At 42.4% G+C, this 20,167-nt stretch overlaps 3 protein-coding genes across 3 annotated transcripts; all 3 read left to right on the forward strand.

Annotated features, from left to right (window-relative positions):
• The first annotated feature begins 464 nt into the window (after window positions 1–464).
• On the forward strand, window positions 465–6,545 carry vamp8 (vesicle-associated membrane protein 8 (endobrevin)). Its single transcript, XM_068720775.1, has 3 exons — window positions 465–656; window positions 3,463–3,624; window positions 4,551–6,545. Exons 1-3 carry the CDS (start codon window positions 642–644, stop codon window positions 4,734–4,736), a joined length of 363 nt encoding a protein of 120 aa, XP_068576876.1. The 5' UTR covers window positions 465–641; the 3' UTR covers window positions 4,737–6,545.
• Window positions 6,546–6,919: 374 nt separating this feature from the next.
• Window positions 6,920–9,219, forward strand: LOC137879923 (vesicle-associated membrane protein 8-like). The gene is made up of 3 exons (XM_068720914.1): window positions 6,920–6,991; window positions 7,492–7,656; window positions 8,109–9,219. Exons 1-3 carry the CDS (start codon window positions 6,989–6,991, stop codon window positions 8,292–8,294), a joined length of 354 nt encoding a protein of 117 aa, XP_068577015.1. The 5' UTR covers window positions 6,920–6,988; the 3' UTR covers window positions 8,295–9,219.
• Window positions 9,220–14,719: 5,500 nt separating this feature from the next.
• On the forward strand, window positions 14,720–19,384 carry vamp5 (vesicle-associated membrane protein 5). Its single transcript, XM_068720956.1, has 3 exons — window positions 14,720–14,951; window positions 17,314–17,457; window positions 18,581–19,384. Exons 1-3 carry the CDS (start codon window positions 14,949–14,951, stop codon window positions 18,719–18,721), a joined length of 288 nt encoding a protein of 95 aa, XP_068577057.1. The 5' UTR covers window positions 14,720–14,948; the 3' UTR covers window positions 18,722–19,384.
• Window positions 19,385–20,167: the final 783 nt, after the last annotated feature.

The following is a 20,167-nucleotide window of genomic DNA, read 5'->3' on the forward strand; positions in this document are numbered from 1 at the left end:
GGTTCCTCTTAATGATTCAGTCATCAGGCGTGCAGCCAAACATATGAGCACCTTGAATGAGCACCTTGACGCCATCCCGATCATGACGTCACATGGGTTGCACAACACCAGGGCCTTCAAAATAAAAGTAAACTATCGCCTTAGTGCAACTTGAGTGCAACGTGGACGGTTACAAAATGCATAAAGTTAATAAATATACTATAAACTAAAATAATAATTCAACAAATGTATTATAAAATAACACTCTTGAGAGACTTCCTACAAATTTCAAGCTAATATTTGTATTTGTTGCTGTTTTCAATATATTTTGATACCACGGTTAAATATGGTTCAACAACTTACAAATATGGTCCTTAAAAGTTTTCAATTTTAACTTTTTACCTTAAGCTTTTTCATGACCACGTGCTTTATTTTGAGGAACACGGTCGGGAAAATACTGGATGTAATTTGAGCCACTTGACACTCGAAGCGAAGGAATTCAGTTTGAACAACAACCAGGAAGTTAAGCAGAGGAGGAAGACGTAAGTCGATGTGTTGGAGCATCTGACTCTCAAATCTACTAAAAGCGTTTTAAACCTCAGCGCTAACTGAAGGAGAGCTGGTCCACCGGGTTGTGGTCAAAGGGCTTTGTTTCCAACAAGATGGAGTTTGATCCGGTAAGAGATGACAGTCAAAGCTTGTGTTTTGTTGTTTGTCCTTGTTTAGAAAGCCTCTCCGTCGTCACCGTGTTTATCGGCAGACACGATGTGCAACAGGTGTATTTCCGGATAAAATAAAGTAGCTTTGTTGCACCTAGTTTTAACGTAACTGACACGAATGAGCGCACTCACTTTTCTTTGTTGAGAAAGAAAAGTCCCCGGGAGTGAGCTAACAAAATGGCCTAATTACACTCCGTGTGCAGAAACCAAACGGTCACCGGTTTCGTGGAGTTGAGCTAAAGTCAGATACATGAACTTAAATATCTTCAGGTGTTTATTTCAGTCGTACTAAAACGATACGTTTCGCTTCATGTGTTGTCGCTGGAGTCTGACTCCATTTAAAAAAGCGTCACTTTACCAACTGATGAAGGCACAACTCGGGCACAACAGCGCTCGTGACATGTCTTAAGTCAATGAGTCTCTCGCGAAGTCGACGCTTCATTTCATCTCGAGCTCACTGCCTGCTAGCTTAGACTAGCTGCTTACACGCTCATGTGTAGCTAGTCGCGTTACATTGGGCTAATATTCAGTATTAACGAAACGTAAACGCAGTTGTGAAAGTTGCCATGTCATTGAGTGAAGTGTTGCTTGACTGATATTATGATTAACATGAATTCAAACAGTCTCTGTTTCTGATATTAAACCTTAAACTATATGTCAAGGTAGATTGAAATTGCTGACTTTTGTTTAATTTGGCTGAACATGTTTTAATACTTAAATTTAAGGTTACTGTAGTGTTGTTGTTACTGTTATTTGTATTCGTGACGCTGTGTGTAACTGTTCCTTCCGTGTTGTGTCCCTGCTGTGCTGTTAACAGGATTTGTCTGACTGTCATCAGTAGCAGTGAGGGACCATGAGGGCTCAGAATGAGGCCCTTCCTCTGCTAAACAGTTAGAATCAGTGGCTTCTGAGGGGTTTGAAACGGTGCCTTCCCTCTCCTTTTGAAACTCCAAAATCATTTGGACTTAAGCTGCCGCTCTGCTGACTCAGCTGTGCCGAGGGAAAGATCTAAAGCACGGTGTTTTCCTGCAGCCTGCAGCATTCATTAGTCCTTTTTTTTACGTCAGCCTTTGTTTGGGTGCTTTGATAAAAGGAAACCCTCACTGCCCGTCTAGTGCCTGCCGTACAGATTACAGTTGTTCCACATTTGACTAGATTAGGAAGGGAGCAGTGAGGATTTAATGTGGCCTACCAAGACAAATGAAATCCATCCTTTTTGTATTTACATCCCCAGACAACCGTTTGATTTATTATTCATTCTTGTTCCTCGTGCATCAGATCAGTATTTATTACAAGGTGCCTTATCGTCATGTTTTATTGGAAGGCTGGGGGCACTTTCTCTGCTCGACAGAGGAACTCATTTGTGTTCTCTCCTCTCCGAGGTTTAAAACAGTTCAAATATTTGAATAGGACGCTTAATGCAGCCGTTAGTGCTTAGATGTCTTGTCCAGGGCATGATTCTGTCTCCCTCTTTCTGTGGATGTTGATACTTGATACCTGTCGGCCATTCAGTGGGCCTCACTGAAGTACTGGCACAGGTAAAAGAACAGGAGAGAGAGAGAGAGAGAGAGAGAGAGAGAGAGAGAGAGAGAGAGAGAGAGAGAGAGAGAGAGAGAGAGAGAGGGGTCAATGTAAAAAAACACAAAAACAGGGCATCTAAAGAGAATGCTAAAATATGTAATACAATGGGGACGTAAGGAAACCGAAAAAAAACATCTTAAATGAAACACAAACTCAACAACATGAAGCGTGCACGATCAAAACTGCTGTTTTGAGGAGAATTGGATGAAAAATAAAATGAAAATAGTGGAGGAAAGAAAGAGGGAAGGTGAACAGAATAAAGAAGAGAACAATGAAAGAAGAGAGATAATGAATCAGAAGACAATGAAATGGAGAGAGAGAGAGAGAGAGAGAGAGAGAACAACAGATGACGCAGCAAAACCTGCTGTTTCCTAGAGACAGTTTTGTTTACAGTCTGATGCTGGCTCATGGGACATGGAAGGCACTGTGCATAACACACACACACACACACACACACACACACACACACTCTGCATTTACCGTTTCTGCTTTGAATTCACACGTGCGGCTGTGTGTACGATCACAGCTTATCTTCCCGGTGAGTGCAGACGCGCTGCGGCGGCAGGCGTTCCCAGAAGTGAGCCGTGGTTTGGCTGCCAGCAGGCTGCGCTGTCATGAGCAGCAGCCCGGGGGACTGAGAGGACTCCCACAGCCACCTCCGGTTGTCCTCATTGCACATTTCTGTCTGACAAAACAAGACTGATAGAGAATCGTTTTCTTCCTTTTTAAAAGTCTTTATTGACCTGCGCTGGTGTAAGACAGATGAAGCCAGTCACTGTGAGATGGGAGGAAATGAATGACTCGTAGGGTCTTAAAGGCCTTCTGGTACAAAATGTGTCCGGAGAACAGATCTAGACAGCCAGTCACTTAGATAAATGTGTTGTGATTGTGTGACCTAGAGGCAGTCATTACAAAGAAAAAGGGAATTGATCCGATGACCCTTGAGTCACTCCACATGATGTCAAGGAGCAGACGAGCTAATCCAGAGATGTGAGACACGTCGGCTGTCTATAATAAGTGGGCGGAGTCGTGATGGCCTTCACCCTGGCCGTCACCATCTTGGCTTTTCTGCAACCAGTGAACGGAAGTGACCGTTATCCAGAACTTCTGCAGCTCACATGCGTTTATACTTTTTGTTTCTCATCTACTTTTCTTAAATTCCCCGTTTCTGTCCGGATCCCAGGAGCGGGGAGGAGAAGAGGAAGTGCCGAAGGACAAGGTGCAGACCTTGAGGGATCAGGTGGATGGAGTGAAAGACATCATGACGCAGAACGTGGACCGGATCCTGGCCCGAGGGGAGAGACTGGATGACCTAATGGGCAAGTCGGAGGACCTGCAAGCAGGGGTGAGTCATACCACGAGAGCGTATCCTTTCACCTTTGGTTCTGTGCAGGAGCGGGTCATTGACCCAACAACCTTTTTGTCTGAGGTTCAAATGCCTCCCTGCACAGCCTGTATGGACCCTCTTCATGGTGGACATTTAGATTTTGTCATAGCACTAAAAGCACAGGTGGAGCTGATAACCAGGGTCTAGTCTGAGCTCGGCTTAAGTGTTAGCTTGGTTCTGGGTCCCTCAATCACTTCCCACAGTTCAGATTTCTTTCAGCACTTCAACGTGTTGTGCTCCTTCACGCCTGTTTCCACCGGTTGGAGAATCGGTTCCACAGTAGTAGGTTAATGTCATCTTCCAGCATATTTAGGGTTCATTGCCCCCGGTCCATTGCCAGCCAGGGACCTTCGTTCTATGTTACCCCTCTTCCTCTCCACAGTTCCTCTCTTTTCCTCTCTCAGCTTTCAAAATAAAGGTGACATTTAAAAACAGAGCTTAACTAGCTACCTGTTCATCTGGGGGAAAAATGGTAACAAGCAAACAGCCGGTCTAGCGCCGTCCAAAGGCAACAATATCTGCTAACCTCTCCTAACGCAATAAAAGCTCACTGATTAGTAAATTATGTTTATCTGTGCAAACATCAAAATGTCGATTTGCTGTGCTGGCAGGCAGATTTTGTTACCTTTGGACAGAGCCAAGCTCAGTAAGCTTTGTTTATACGGAGCGAGCCTCCGTAGACAAACAGAATGAAGAACCGAAAAAGACCAGCAGTGGAACTCGTGGATGAGCCCACAGACAGTAGGTGGAACTGAACACAGTTTAAACCCCACGATGCTGAGGAGGAAGTGTAGTTATGTGTAATGTCTCGTATTCAGGGACCACTTTTATTCCCTTTTTGTATAAGACCTGTAAAGGATTGTCTGGTCTCCCTCCCTGCTCAGGCTCAGCACTTCAAGCAGACGTCTCAGAAAGTGGCTCGTACCTACTGGTGGAAGAACGTGAAGCTGGTGGTGGTCATCGTGGTGGTCGTCCTCATCGTCATCCTCATCATCATCCTGCTGGCCACCGGAGTCATCCCCATCAACACCCCCGTGCCTCCTATAGTCAATCCCACCACCAAGCCATGAACACACACACACACACACACACACACATAATGTATATACAATCATAAACAAACGCATTGTTATTGCACAGTATGCAAAGTAATATATAACTGCTGTCTGGTGAAATCTTTCTTCCTCCTGAGTCGGTGTCTTCTGGTGACGTTCATGCTCCTATGGGAGCTCAAGCACTACGGAGCTTTAACGGCGCGTGGTTTTTGGAACCCTTTTTAAAAAACACAATTCCAGCGTAGACATTTTTGAATTTGTGGGGAAATCAACCGAGGGTCGTCCGGAAGGTCTGAGGTTTTTCACCCGACAGCAGCGAAACAAACGGTCCCTGTTCTCACCAGACGCTACACAGCCGCTCCTCTTTGTTCAACCGGACTCTTAAGTCACTTTAATGTGTGGAAGGAAATGATGGATGTGGATTACTCTAGTCTCTTACTAGACAGTATTTTGGTCTTTGTATCATTGAAAAGATGGAAAAATGCAGTTTTTAAAGGAAATCGGGCAACGTGTTGTTTCTGCTGACGAGTTTGAAACAGTTTTAGGTCACGCTATATTTGATAAAATGCTGAATTGTGTGTTGGATATGTATGTTACCATTCGTGGGCTTCACTTCTTTCAAAGTGCTTTGTAGTCAGACAATCTAGAAATAAGTAATTATCCGCAGAAATTCTTTTAGACCTTTATTGAATGTGTAGACGTAGCACTACGTTAGTTCTCCTGGAGACGCTGTAATGGGCTCCTTACTTGTGTGCAGGGCTCATGTTCGTAACAGTCCGCAGTCAAAGTTCACGAAGCTCAAAAATAACATGGAGCTGCGTTGAGTTTGAACGCGGTGAGCTGGGCTACGGCGTTTTTGGTTTGTCTTGTAAAACGTAGCTGATGACGGGATGTGAAGCTTGAAAACGAGGCGGCGTTTGCAGCGCTGCGTTTTTTTTCTCCCACAACAGAACTGCGTGGTCCTTCAGAAGGACGGAAACACACAGTTAGATCTGAACTCTGCGTCGTCCGTCTGCCTAACGGGTCACGTTTCCTAACTGCGCTTTAACTCTACAAAGTTCTGTTCCCACACTTCTAGTTTTTCGGAGAATCGGGCTCCTCCAGCTGAGAGAGAGAGAGAGAGAGAGAGAGAGAGAGAGAGAGAGAGAGAGAGAGAGAGAGAGAGATCATTTACAGCCCCTCCATGACTCCCCCTTGCTGGGTCCATGTCAGCCAGCAGACCCCCTCAGTCATAGCTCCCCACTAGGAAAACAGTCTGGAGCCAAGACTGCTTTTACAGAACCAGTTTAGCTTCAGAGAGGTCCAAATGATGCCCGCTATGAAGTGTAAATAGTCCCGATAGTCTCACCGTTATGTATATTTGCATCAGCCTTTGACTAATGCGTTAACTGTTATTTTAGAGGCTATTTATTTAATGCTTTATGTTCTAGTTTTTAATCAAAAGTGAACCGATGAAGGCTGTCTGTGATTTCTATATCAGCAGTTAATCCACAATGATTGATCATGAAACGGTTCAGGTCGTTACTCTGAGCAGGTATGAGGGTGAGGCGCTCCGTTGCGTCTCTAACGAGGCTCTGGGCTGCAGCGGATGATCTCCTCCTGTCTGTTCTCTCATTCTAAACCGGTTAATGCCGTCACCAGGCTCCAGCTGCAGACGGGCTTCAACACACATTCCACAAAAACCAGATCAAACACCAGCATCCTGCTCAGCTGACCTGTGATGAATGTTTTGATTAACAGAATTATCTTTGGCCTTATTCTGATGTTTTGTGGCATTTAATGATTTTAATGGTCTGATATGAAATAAATAGTATTTTCCCTCTACTCTGTTGTTCTCTGCTTTGCTGTTCGTTGAAGTGCCACAAGGTGGAGCTAGAGGAAATACTGTTTGTTTGTTTGTTTGTTTTGAACCAAAAAAGGTGGAAAAAGAGCCGTTTTTACTTTTTTCTTGTCGGAATCAAAGAAACTTATTTATTTTTTGTCATTTTTTTTCTTGTTGTATTTGGTTTTCTTATTTTTTACCAAAAAACATGGTATTTTTATTTTAAAAAAAAACTTGAGGAACGGCCTCAGAAAAACCATTCAATGGTTGCTCAGATAAAGAAAGATAGGACCGTTAAATGAATGACATGATTTAGTTGGTTGGACCTTTTGATTCCTCCTGTTTTTAAGATGACATCACCAGTGAACCTGTTTTTCGGGAAGCTCAAGCAGCCGTGACATGTGACACGTGTCGTAGCACAAACACGGCGAGAGACGAGGCAGACATGGTAAGTGAACAATCGGCTCCTTTCTAAAGGCAACAGAGGAACGTCTGTTTTGGGACAAACCTTCTTAATCCGTGGGCAAAGTATCATGTGGTAGTAGTGTATAATATTCAGTCTATATATGTGTGATTCAGCTGACTACAGTTTGAAATACAAGCACTTCATCTGTCTGACAGTTCAACTGCTTTTAGTGCTTAACCGTCAACTGACAGTTCAACTACTCACAGCTTTTACTTTATTGCTTTGACTTCAAGTGACGCATCAACTGCTTTTGGTGCTTCAACTGAAATGTAATGGATTAAAAGTGCAAAGTAATGTAAATACTTAAGTAAGGTAGGACTATCTTAAAATTATACTTTATTACAGTTTCTACTGCTTCCACCCAGAGCCAACAAAAGTTGCAGTGAGACATTTTTAAATACAAAAAAGTAGTCGTTAAACTGTAAAATATAGTTAAATCCTTGCATGTAATACCAGCAACTGACTCTCATACCCCGTCCCAGGAGCAGGGAGGAGTTGCAGAAGCAGCGCCACAGGACAAGATGCAGGCTTTGAGGCAGCAGGTAGACGAAGTCAAAGAGGAGATGAAGGTGAACGTGGAACGAATCGTAGAACGAGGAGAAAAGGGGCTCGACCTTCTCACTAAGGCAGAGGAAATGGAAAAAGGGGTCAGTCTCATTGCTTATCCTTTTATTATGATTTGTGTTAATTGAGGTTAAACAAAGAGGTTGTTAAACTGTGACCTCAGTGTTCATCGTCGGTAGGTAAACCAGTAAAACAAGTCAGTAGAGGCCATCCCATATTCAAACCATTACGGTACAGAACCAGTGGCCTTTTTAAACCACCTTTTAGCAAGGCGTTGTTCCAGCTGTTAGGTGATGAAATTCACTGACCCGACAACCTTTTTGTCTGAGGTCCAACATGCCTCACTGCACAGGATGTAGAGCTCATCGTGGGCGAGGAAGTTACTGCGTCTGTAAAATGCACAACCTGTCATTCTAGTTTTCTCATTCCAGGAAATGTGTCACTAAAGGCTTGTCATTACAGTAACTGCTATCTAACTAAGCACCTGTTGGAAACTTACAACCCCCCCCCCCCCCCCCCCCCCCTCCCTGCTCAGGCTCAGCACTTGGCGCAAACGTCCCGGAAAGTGTCTCGCGCCTACTGGTGGAAGAACGCAAAGCTGGTGGTGTTCATCGTGGTGGTCGTCCTCATCGTCGTCCTCATCATCATCCTGCTGGCCACCGGGGTCATCCCTGTCAGTGCCTCTGGGCCTCCTGCAGTCACTCCCACCACCAAGCCATGAACACACACAACGTACAGATAGTACAGTTTCCTATTGCAAAGTATTACTAAAACATTTGTACGTAAAAAAAAATAAAAAAATAGCAACTGTTGCGTAGGCTTTTGCACAGTTGACCTTTGTGCCTCACTTTAAGTTGCTCTGATGTCCTCAGAGGACAAAAATGACATAAAAAATGTTACACGGCAATATTATTTTCCATCCAACTAAGTTAAATCTTTTTAACTCCTTTACATGCCAGTTTGTTTGAATAATGTCTGTTGTTTTATGAAATATTTCTGTCATTTGCAGGCCATAGTGTTTTTATTCACCTTTTAAGTGTATGAATGGCAGAGAGATGAGAGAGTGAAGTCAATAAGTAGTCAATAAGTTTAAGATTCTGCAGCGTTTAAGAAAGTCTGTAATCTAGACATAAGTTGAGTGTGAGAAGAGGCAACTGTCATCTGCACGAAATATACTGTAATACTGCAATTATTACAAATAATATAAACCAAGGGCGGGACCATGTGTTAGGAAAAGATACAATACAATCTAGAAAAAGTTCTTCAGTGACGATCCATTTAAAGTCTGTTTATGCTTGTCAGAGGATCTTGTTACTGTGTTTGACTCCACTGATAGAGTTCCTGCTGCTGAGAAGCTGCTGTGAGGCAGCGGAGGTCACTGAAGACTAGATTGAGGGCAGTGAGAGAACAACAAGCACCAGATACCAACACTTTGATTCAATGAGCACCAGGGTCAGACGTCTAAGGCTCATGTCTGTTTGCACAGCGATGGAGGATGATCTCTGTTATGAAGTGCAAATAGTCAACATTCTCACTTGTATGTATATTTGCAACATAATTTCACCAATGTGTTAAAGAGCGTATCTGTTCACTGAGAGGCTATTTATTTATTGCTTTATTTATTTAATAAAAGACGGCCCAATGAACGCTGTGTCTTCTGTATAACCAGACTTCTTGACATGGTTCTGGGGGGGGGTCCTGTAGTCCTTGTTGAATTTGATCTTCACACCCTCATGCTGAGCTGATCCATGCTGTGTGAGGCCAAGATCATGTTCAGGCTCTACAGCTGCAACCGGTCTCCCACTATGTTCAAGATTTATTCATTATTATGTTGTTTGATGAGCAGAATTCACAAGGCTTTTTTTTCCGGATAACTTGTGTTATTTAATGGTTTCAATGCTCTGATGCACAATCAATATTACAGTGTTTACTTTTACACCTTTGCTGTTTGTTGAATTGCCAAAAGATGGAGACAGAGAGTTCGAGACTTGAGGAAGTAGCTGGAATTCAGATTCCCCTCACAGTTTGCTGAAACTGTAAAGACACACTTTTGCTTTCTGTTCAGTGCATTCACAGGCTTTAGTAATACAAATACAACAGAGCAATATCAAAAAACCCGAAATGTTGAAATAGTGTAATCACTTCTAAAAAGGACATTTCACTTTGCAAACATTAGAACAGAAGTGGGTCATATTATGAGTACTGTGAAGAATGCAGTAACAGAAAAAAAAAAAAGGTGGTATTCTCCAAACCAGGCCCAGCTGGTGAGGCTTCTGGCCTGAATGCTCACATCTGTTTTCAAATAAGGATCGATTACATTTTAACGTCTATTAACTGCCAAGTCTGTTGTTTATTTTTTATTTTAAAAACCTGAAATATGCCCACTAAGCATATATAATAAATCCCCGAAATGCATTCAAACCAAGCAACTTGAAGGACAACTAAGTGAGGTAAAACTAGGATCCAGACGGAGCGTAGAACATGTCGTAACAGGCCCCACCGCTCCTGTTGACTCAACAACACAAAACCTCTACGTCCCATCTGAATGAATGTGCTGTTTTGTCAACAGGAGGTGACTAAAATATTAAGGTTTAATCCTGTGACAAGAGGCCTGACAAGGTTTTGTAACAACAGCCTCATAGACAAACACAAACAGCAGAACCACTGAAGGCCCATTCACTGCTGATGGGAAACCAGCCTGGACTCAGACTGTCGTAGTCATGCGGATGTGAGCGTGCCATCCATTAACGAGTTCTAGACAATGACATGCAGGGAGGGTGATCAGCATGCTGAATATGGCCTTTGTGTTCGTGCAGCTTTTCCCTGAAGAAGTCTTTTGTTGTGCCGGGTCTCTCTAGCCCCACTAGCTCTGACCCGACTAAGTCTCTCATGCTGCCTCAGCTAGAAAAATGGTAAAAAAGTACATTCCAGATGTATCGTGGTGATGATATGTTCACTGTGATGAAGCGTTAACTGCAGGTTCACTGTGATGAAGCGTTAACCGCAGGTTCACTGAGATGAAGCGTTAACCGCAGGTTCACTGTGATGAAGCGTTAACCGCAGGTTCACTGTGATGAAGCGTTAACCGCAGGTTCACTGTGATGAAGCGTTAACCGCAGGTTCACTGAGATGAAGCGTTAACCGCAGGTTCACTGTGATGAAGCGTTAACCGCAGGTTCACTGAGATGAAGCGTTAACCGCAGGTTCACTGTGATGAAGCGTTAACCGCAGGTTAACTGAGATGAAGCGTTAACCTCAGGTTAACTGAGATGAAGCGTTAACTGCAGGTTCACTGAGATGAAGCGTTAACTGCAGGTTCACTGAGATGAAGCGTTAACTGCAGGTTAACTGTGATGAAGTGTTAACTGCAGGTTAACTGAGATGAAGCGTTAACTGCAGGTTCACTGAGATGAAGCGTTAACTGCAGGTTCACTGTGATGAAGCGTTAACTGCAGGTTCACTGAGATGAAGCGTTAACTGCAGGTTCACTGAGATGAAGCGTTAACTGCAGGTTAACTGTGATGAAGTGTTAACTGCAGGTTAACTGAGATGAAGCGTTAACTGCAGGTTCACTGAGATGAAGCGTTAACTGCAGGTTCACTGAGATGAAGCGTTAACTGCAGGTTCACTGAGATGAAGCGTTAACTGCAGGTTCACTGAGATGAAGCGTTAACTGCAGGTTAACTGTGATGAAGTGTTAACTGCAGGTTAACTGAGATGAAGCGTTAACTGCAGCTTAACTGAGACAATGCTCTCAGATTTGGGTTGAAATTCCTGATTACACATCACCTTACTATACTATAGTGTTACGCTATGCTATGCTATGCTACGCTATGCTATGCTATGCTATAAATTACATATAAATTACATACATTGTTTTGGAAAAACTTCTAATTATAAATCGGGAGAAGAGTTTTGTTCACAGATTCAAAGAAAATAGTAAAGTCTTCAAATGATTCAAAGTTGTCCCCTTCTATTTTATTTTGCTTGCAAGGGAAAGATGCACCACAGCCACCTCAGTCAGTGTCTGTGGTGAAAAGTTCAACGTCGTACAAGATACCAAACCATTTTATGCACACATGAGTTCAGGCCCTGGGATAAATCATAGACAAGGAGTAGATGTTCTCGTACCCTGGCTATCGTTCTTATGTAAACACATGCCAAGTGTGTTTACTGGGAATCAGTGATGGTTTTATGGTCTGTCTCAAACTTGTCAGACACTGTGTCTTCACTTCCTCTGTCCGAAGTGGGAGTGTGTGACCAGCCGTGAGAAACAAGACACTGTGTTCAATAAAACTGATGAACTACTTCTATAGGACTGCTGTGTTATGTCAGTATTTGTGTTCCTCACCTTACCTTTCAGTTTTACATCTTTTAAAACAGTTCATGATATAAGAATATATTTTTTTCCATTACAACATACATACACTATACTATTGTATGGTGTAGTATTATATAATTAGAGTATAGAGTAGAGTATAGTACTAAACTATTAACATATACTATACTTAAAATACTGTACAATTATGTATAGAATTATATAATAAAGTATAGTAGATATCTGCACTATACGACATAACCCTACAGTACTATACTATACTATACTATGGTACTACTAGACTACACTAGAGTATACTATATCAAACTAAACTATACTATACTCTACAAACTGTACTATACTACAGACTATGCTATATTTTCATATATGTATGTGATGATAAAAGTAAAGTTTGATGTTTTTCACTATACTTTACTATATTATACCGCATTGTTAAGGTATACTATTATACCTACAATAGTAAATATATACAAGACTATAATACAATACTGTACACTATTATTTTTATAGTATACTATATGAAACTATAGGCCAACTCTAACATTATATAACATATCCGATTACTAAACGCTGTACTTAACTATTAAACTATACAAATATCACTGCAGTAGTATTACTACTACTCATATTGGTGGTAGAAGTAGTTAGAGTAGCATAAAGTAGTGTGCCTGTATTGAGTACCATACATGATGATAGTGTGTAATGATCTGATGAAAACGAGTCCACCGCTGTTGATGCTGTTTGTGTAACCACAGCTTTGGTTTGGTTCAGGTGATAACGTGTTACGGTGAATAGGAACCTCTCCAAACAGCTCGTCATCAGTAATATTACTCGTCTGTTGTAGATTAGGTGTATTTATTCACGGCTCCTCAGGTCTGTGTTGACAAATGGTGTTGCTCTGATGCTCTGAGCGTTGCATTCACACGGCCCTCCTCCTTTCTCTTTCGTGGTTACTATTAACGAGGCTTATACCGTCACCCATAATGAAAACAACCTAATGTCACAATGGAGATGACTGATCACTGCAAACTCTTGGGTAACAATATATAGCTGTAAAATCACACTGATTATCAGAAATACTAATATTTTATATATGTATATATTTTTTCTAGGTGTTTGTCTTAATTAAAATACAAACAAACAATTACAACCAAATATCTATTCCACATTACGATCACATATAGTGATGTAACAAAATGATCTGTATAATAGTGTGTGGGTACAAAGGTTTAAGTGCATAATAAAACATTTCTGGGTGAGATTTCATTTAGTTTATGGACATAAGTTCAGGCCTTAGAGAGTTTAACATTATTACAGCCTATTGTTCTTCTTCATGGGTTGCAGCAAACCAATGTTTTCATCCAGCCACCGAAACGAAGCTTAGATCTTTGTGCAAATTACCCCACTTCCTGTTTATGATGTCAAATTTGAGCTTCAGATCCTGTATTCGTTTTTCATCCTCTTTTTACATCCTTTGATGCAAGATGCAAGAAATGTAGCACAGCAGCGTGCCAACTGGTGTCATGCATCACTGACACAGTAACTTCTCATGATCTAAGTATGTCTTGATCTCTGAATCGTAACAGGATCTGCCTCATCGTGGCTTGTTTTGCATATAACTGTCACTGAATGAGTCGAAGACTGTTGGAGAGGATTTAAATCGCACGTGTGAGTGACGCAGTTAAACTACAATGGAGTTGTGTTGTCTGTCTGTCAGCTCCTCATCATGAACGTAGCACACTCAGACACACACACACACACACACAGTAATCAAGAGCCTGGTAAGCCTTCAGTGCCGTGCAGTTTCACTGATGACCAAGCATCCTGCTTCAGGAAATCAACAGAGAAGTTTGGTTGTGTCTCGATGTGACTGACACTTCGACTCTACCACGTTTTCAGCCACAAAGGAGTCTGTCGCCCCATGGTTTTGTTTTCGATGAAGAAAGAACTCCAGATTAGGGACACCATACAGATATTCAAACTGCAGGTCAAAAAGTGAGCAAATGGTGAATATAAATGTACTTTCTGGTGCCTCTGACATACTCTAAGTCCCTGTGGGGATATTACATGAGCATTACACATATTTCTCACAAGGGTGGACCAGCAGCCACCTTCTTAAAACCGTGCACAGCCCATAGGAGGGCAACACCCTTCAGTGACCAAACAGCACATAATGCTCTGCAGTGAGTCTGACGGCCTGCTAGAGATGGACCAGCCTAATGTTCATGACATGACAAAGACATGACAAAGACATGACAAAGACATGACTGTCACTGGACAGACAGCATGCAGGGCGAAGGCACATCAGTGTGGTCATGATGCATCTGCTGTGCAGCTAGTTGTTCCTGCTGGATGAAGGAGATAAGGGAATGCCACTGTAGAGTCTGAGTGCTGCTGCGTTCAGGTGTCCCTGGTGATTTCCAGACCAACTCAGTACAGAAGCAGCAATATATATATATAGCAAGTCATTTTTAAAGATCTTATTTTTTTATTAACCAAAACCTTAACTATAGCTTTCAAAATAATGTTATGGAGGGGAAAAGTACAATATTTCCCCTGAAATGTAATGGAGTAAAAGTCTAAAGTAGTTTTTGAGTAACGTCGGTTATTTTCCACCGTTGCAGAAAATCCTTTGTGGACCATGGTAAAGTAAACTGAAAGCTATCCAACTACTTGGAGACATTTCCCCCCCCCCCCCCCCCACAAAAAAGGTCAGGACTTTACCGAGTCATCACCGCGGTCACGTGACCACATTGTAGCAATCGTGCACTTTCCGGGGAATACCCTGAACGCATCACGACCAGATTGCGTCGCGAGCAACAAAGTCCAACGGGCAGAAGTGAAAGTAACAGAGGCGCAAAGACAAAAGAAAACCCGCAAGACGTTACACTTGTTTTCAGGACAGGAGGTGGGACGTTCAGGTGCGACGCACCCGCTTCGTTAAATCCACGGCGCTGGTATGCTGCGCGTCCTGTTTCTGAAGCTAACTTGAGCGCGTTGGATCCGGTGACAGAAGCAGCAAGAGACGTGACAGCAATGGTAAGTCAATACAGAGACGGCCGCGAGTCCACCAGCTTTGTTTTAATGGTTAACAGCTCCGATCAGAGCTCAGGGAGCTTCGTTTAGGAACAATGCTTTATGAACTAAATGTATACTATGAGCTCTCTTAAACAGTAACTTGTCTTATGTATTTATTTACAATATCTGTCATATCTGCATAATAGAAGATTCATAACTGAGGTTCAAAATGCTTGTTTTATTTGGTTTGGAAACACGTGAGTTTGGTGTCGCGTCGAAATACATTGAGGTGAAACTTAACTAAATGAATACACAATACATGTTGATTTAATTTAATGGAGTGATTCTTCTTAGGTTGACATTTGAATTATGTTGTTTTTTTCTCTGATGGGTGTTTTTGATGCTTGTTATATTTGTGTTATTATGTTTATTGTATTGTGCTTTACATATCCTTTTATATTTACTAGTAATTTTATTTATTTTATGGAGCCTCCCCAGCGAAAGCATTTCCCAAATTGGAGTAACAATAAGCATCTTGAATGTATTGAATTTAAGCGGTAAAGTGAGGTGAACGATATAGAATTACTAAAATAAAAGAAATGTGAATATCAGAGAGTTTCTCTTCTAGGGCCTCCCTTACATTTCATATCTAATTACATTTCATATCCTCTTACATTTCATATCTTTTTACATTTCATATCTTCTTACATTTCATATGTTTTCAGTGTCAGCAGCCGGTTCATTAAGTCCCCAAGTGGGTTACGTCCCAATAACCTTCATACATGCCCTCATTAAATATGAACTCAACCCAAGATTAACATTATGAGCTCACAAGGAGGCATTTGTTCTCACTGTTCAAATAGGATGGAGGACCATGCCACACTATCGTGAACGTGCTATAACCTGAAGTGGGTGTGGTTTCCCATAGATTATGCCAGGTACATTAATGCAGGCAGGAGGGAGTGAGTGAAGGAAGGAAGGAAGCAAGGAGGGGAACCGCAGTGGGCAGCAGTTCCTGTGTTAATGCGTTGACGGCGGAATTTTAAACGGTGACTATTGTTGAACTGCTATTTGGCGGGCCTGAGATGAGATAACTGGGCCATCAGTCGCTGATGTGAAGCTTGCTATTCTTAGCCAGCAGTGAATTTGTATATGTACAGTAAGCTCCAACGGGAAATGACTTTGAACCAAATCGAGATGCAGAGAGTGTACCTGTTTTGTTCTATCTGTTGGTTTCCTGTTCCTGTCAGCCTCTGAGACGCTGGCTTCCTCTCATGGCTGAGGGGCCAGAGGTGAAGGAGAAACCCGTCAGGATACAAACTGCTTTCAGGTCAAACTGCTCTCTAAATATCCTGCCCCAGGGTTCTTATCAGTCGGCCGTTGCCCTGTTGTTGCTGTTTTGCCCTCGGCTGCTGCTGCCTTTTCCCCTCCTAGCAGACATGGAGGAGGATAGTGTTACGCAGCTGCTGCTGCAGCAATGTGTTTCTCATGATCTGGGGAAGCCTGCCACATTTCATTTTTTTTGTTTCATATCTCATAACACGCTCCTCTTTCCACTTCTTCATTTTCCTTTTTTCAAAAATTGTGCTTACAAGAAACACGAGGTAATTCCTGATTTGATATCCTTATTTTGAAAGGAGCTGAAACAAAAATGACAAATTAGGAAAAAACAAACAATACTTGTACTTCAACCTTCAGCACTGCTATGGACCACCTGGTCGCAGTGAAAACACAAACAAAGCAGCAGGTGTCCTGACTTTCAGTCCCTAATATGTATAAAGCTCTGGATCCTACATTTCCCATAATGCAACCAACAACATATTTTCATTGAAACTCCCCCTGCAGGCTAAATACCACACGCCTGATGACATCATCAGGGGTTGTTTTCCCGGATTTGACAAAACTCCCTCCAGAGCCACAGAGGACAATAATGGACTGTTTGACTGGCTGAGTAGTGCTCCCTATGACGAGTACAGGGATCTGTATGCATGACGCCGCGGTGGCAATGTGCAGAGAAACCTTCCTGAAGATCAGGAGGACTAAAATATTGCGGCTGCATTACATTGCATTCCTTCCTAATCAACTTACAACGAGGGCGTTCAAAGTCAGTAGCAGCAGGTATCCTGACAAGCTATATGTCATCAAACATCACAAGTGACACCATGAGACTTAATGCCAAGAAACAGATAGCTGCCACCGGGTGCTTACAAGCAGATATTACCCATATCCACCGTTCTTTCACCACAGGAATGTTTAAACAATGCGAGCACATAAAAAAAGTCCCAAATGACTGACCGTGCATTATGTCTTCCTCGCTCTTTAATCATGTTGTGTGTGTGTGTGTGTGTGTGTGTGTGTGTGTGTGTGTGTGTTGATTGGACAGGAGAATGGGAAGAACCGCCTGCAGCAGGCCCAGGACGACGTGGAGGAGGTGAAGGGCATCATGCTGGACAACCTGAACAAGGCTGATGAGAGATCTGGCAAACTGGATGAACTGGAGGAAAGGGCTGATCACCTGCTGGAAAAAGTAAGCAGGAGGGAGGGGGGGGGTGGGGGTCAGAGAAGTTATCCAAATAGGAATAAATCACATCACACTATTAACTATTAACTAAGTGCTCTCTGTGGAAGTCTCTGGGTTGTATGGAGAAGGTGAAAAGCTGCAGCACATGGCCCTCAGGCTCCCTTTCCATAGGCGTCCAAGGATTTAAAACCAGGAAATGTCATATTGACGTCTATAAATACACCTCAGGTGGAGCTGGAGAGGAAAACAAATGTACAATTTACATCCTGATTGTGTTTTATGGCGCTATTTTTAGAAAGGCATTTCCTATTGTTTCCTAAGATGAATGAAGCGAGCTGGTCTCCCTGGGTACGACGGAGTGAGTCCAGGACATGCCACGAGGCGCATGTCCGTCCGGGGGTCGACATGCGGGTCACGTCGTTCCCACATCGCCCTGTCGGCCGGTGTTACAGCAGAGAACTGAAAACAAGCGAACGCTTTAGTGCAAAAATACACCGTCAATACATTTCAATTCATACACTGCGCCAACAAAGACACAGGACTTTAACCTGGGTCCCGAGGAGCTTCAGTGTTCATTGGTAGACGAACTGAAACCGACACTGAACATTTACTGCCTCTGGACAACTTTGTTGTAGTTTTCTCCTCAGCTGTCTGCTCTGAACGCATCCTCGCTTGACCACACGCTCTTCACGCTGAGCCGTTCTCTTCATGCGACCATGAGCTCTTTCTATAGACGTAATTGATACGTGAGGCTGCTGGCAAAGGTGATGCAGTAACGAGTGGGCGCCTATGTGTGTGTGCATGTGAGCTCTTCAGTGATGGTTATGGTTGTACTTCGGTTCACTTTGACAGTCAAAACGAATAAGGCCTGACGATTTCACCTGCCAATGCCGACAATTTACCCTTATTTTGCGTGTTGTTACTTCAGACCCGGGATGTTTGTATATTCTTTACAAAGAAGACGTGACGTCTTTATACAGTGACGATGTGTCAGTGCCATCTTGTCATATGTTCAATACTATCAGACATTTAAAAGCAGTTCAGTTACATTAAACGTAATGTAACATCTTCTGTTTTTGTGTGTGTGTGTGTGTGTGTGTGTGTGTGTGTGTGTGTGTTTTCTTTCCAGAGCAAAGCTTTTGAAAAGACCGCCAAAAAGGTGGAGCAACAGAAAAGATGTGAGAACCAGAAGATGAAAATTGTGTTCATTAGCGTCGGAGTGGTAGCGGCCCTCATCATTGTCGGACTTATAATCTTCGCCATTGTTTGACGGCACACGACCAAAGTAGCTCCTCTGCGGGTGAAAGGTGAAGTGGACAAAAGGAACAAAAAGGAGCGCAAACTGTGGGACTCTAGCATCTCGCCTGAACCGCTCAATCTGTGTTATTTCTGTATTTATGGGAGCATCGGTCCCGCTCTTCATTAGTCTTCAGTTGAAATGGTACCAATGATTGCTGGGCTGCTTTGCTGCTTCTTTAATTCACTTTTTTTTTCAAAGGTAATGTCTCTGTAAGGCCCACACTGGGAGAACACACACATCTTAGATCTTAAAATTAGATCTAATTAAGAAGTTCTCCTCCACCCCATGAATTGCTAATATTTTTAACCAAACATTATCAGGCTGCTACTTTTGTATTTGTATGTTTGTGCACAGCCGTTCCCGCTCAAGAGCACAACTCAGAGGAACAGAAAGCTGCCGTCAGCGGTCGCCGAACTGAAGAAAGAATCGTTTTCACCAACGGTTCAGTCGGTAGTTAGTCAACCGTGAGGGCAAGAAGACAGAGGAGGAACCAGAACAGATGTTAAACCTGGTGATTATATGCGGCTTCCGATTGCTTCAAATTGGAAAGAATAACCTGATGTATCGTCACATGAAATTTCATCAGTCAAAAATGAAAGGTTGTCTGTATCATTAAAATGTTTTATTATATTATTTTGCAGAGCTGTTGGATTTGTTGGATACAAAAAAATGAAGAGTTATTGAATTTTGAAGTTTATTTCTGCGGGTCTCTTGTCTTGTAAGAAAACAGATTGATGACTTGAACCCCAGTTTTGTTTTGTTTTGTTTTTGTCAAAGGACCAGTCTAAAATCAAATCTCACACCCTGTGCACAAATGCTGGGTCGATACAAACTAATAGCCAAACCACGAACAGAGTTGTTTCATTTAACCTATAACCATAATCCATATAGAACCAGTATGCAGAGCCTAAATATTTTAAATGGTCTTATTGATACAGAAAATGTGAGCCCGGTGTTGCCAACACTACATTCTTAGTTATTACAGTTAATCTGCAGCTGTAGTAAAGATTATCAGAATGAACAGTGACCCCTGCTGGTCAATGTTTTTACTTCAGATCAATTTGCAAAACGGAGGGGGAAAAAACTCCACCTTAAAAAGGAATATTGTGTAATGAGTTTTAAACAGTTGACTGCAGCCATTTAACCAGACGAGACATCTAACAGGTCCTGGTCTAACCAGCAAAACCGAAGAGATAGTTTACTGAAATTACAAAAAAAAGAAGCATATTTTCTTGTCCATGCAGATGATTTTGGATATCTTTGTCCAATATTTGTAGATAACTGTCGTCGAAATTTCTGCTTCCACACCAATATAACGGAGGTGAGTTATGTTTGTGGTGCTCATGGCATTAAAAATTGCATTTATAACTAAAAAGAATGATTCCTTTTCAACAACAGTGTCCACGTTTGTGTGGA

The sequence above is a fragment of the Cebidichthys violaceus genome, unplaced genomic scaffold, assembly GCF_023349555.1.
Source record: "Cebidichthys violaceus isolate CVI_PGR_0920_01 unplaced genomic scaffold, fCebVio1.0.p SCAF_26, whole genome shotgun sequence".
NCBI lineage: Eukaryota > Metazoa > Chordata > Actinopteri > Perciformes > Stichaeidae > Cebidichthys > Cebidichthys violaceus.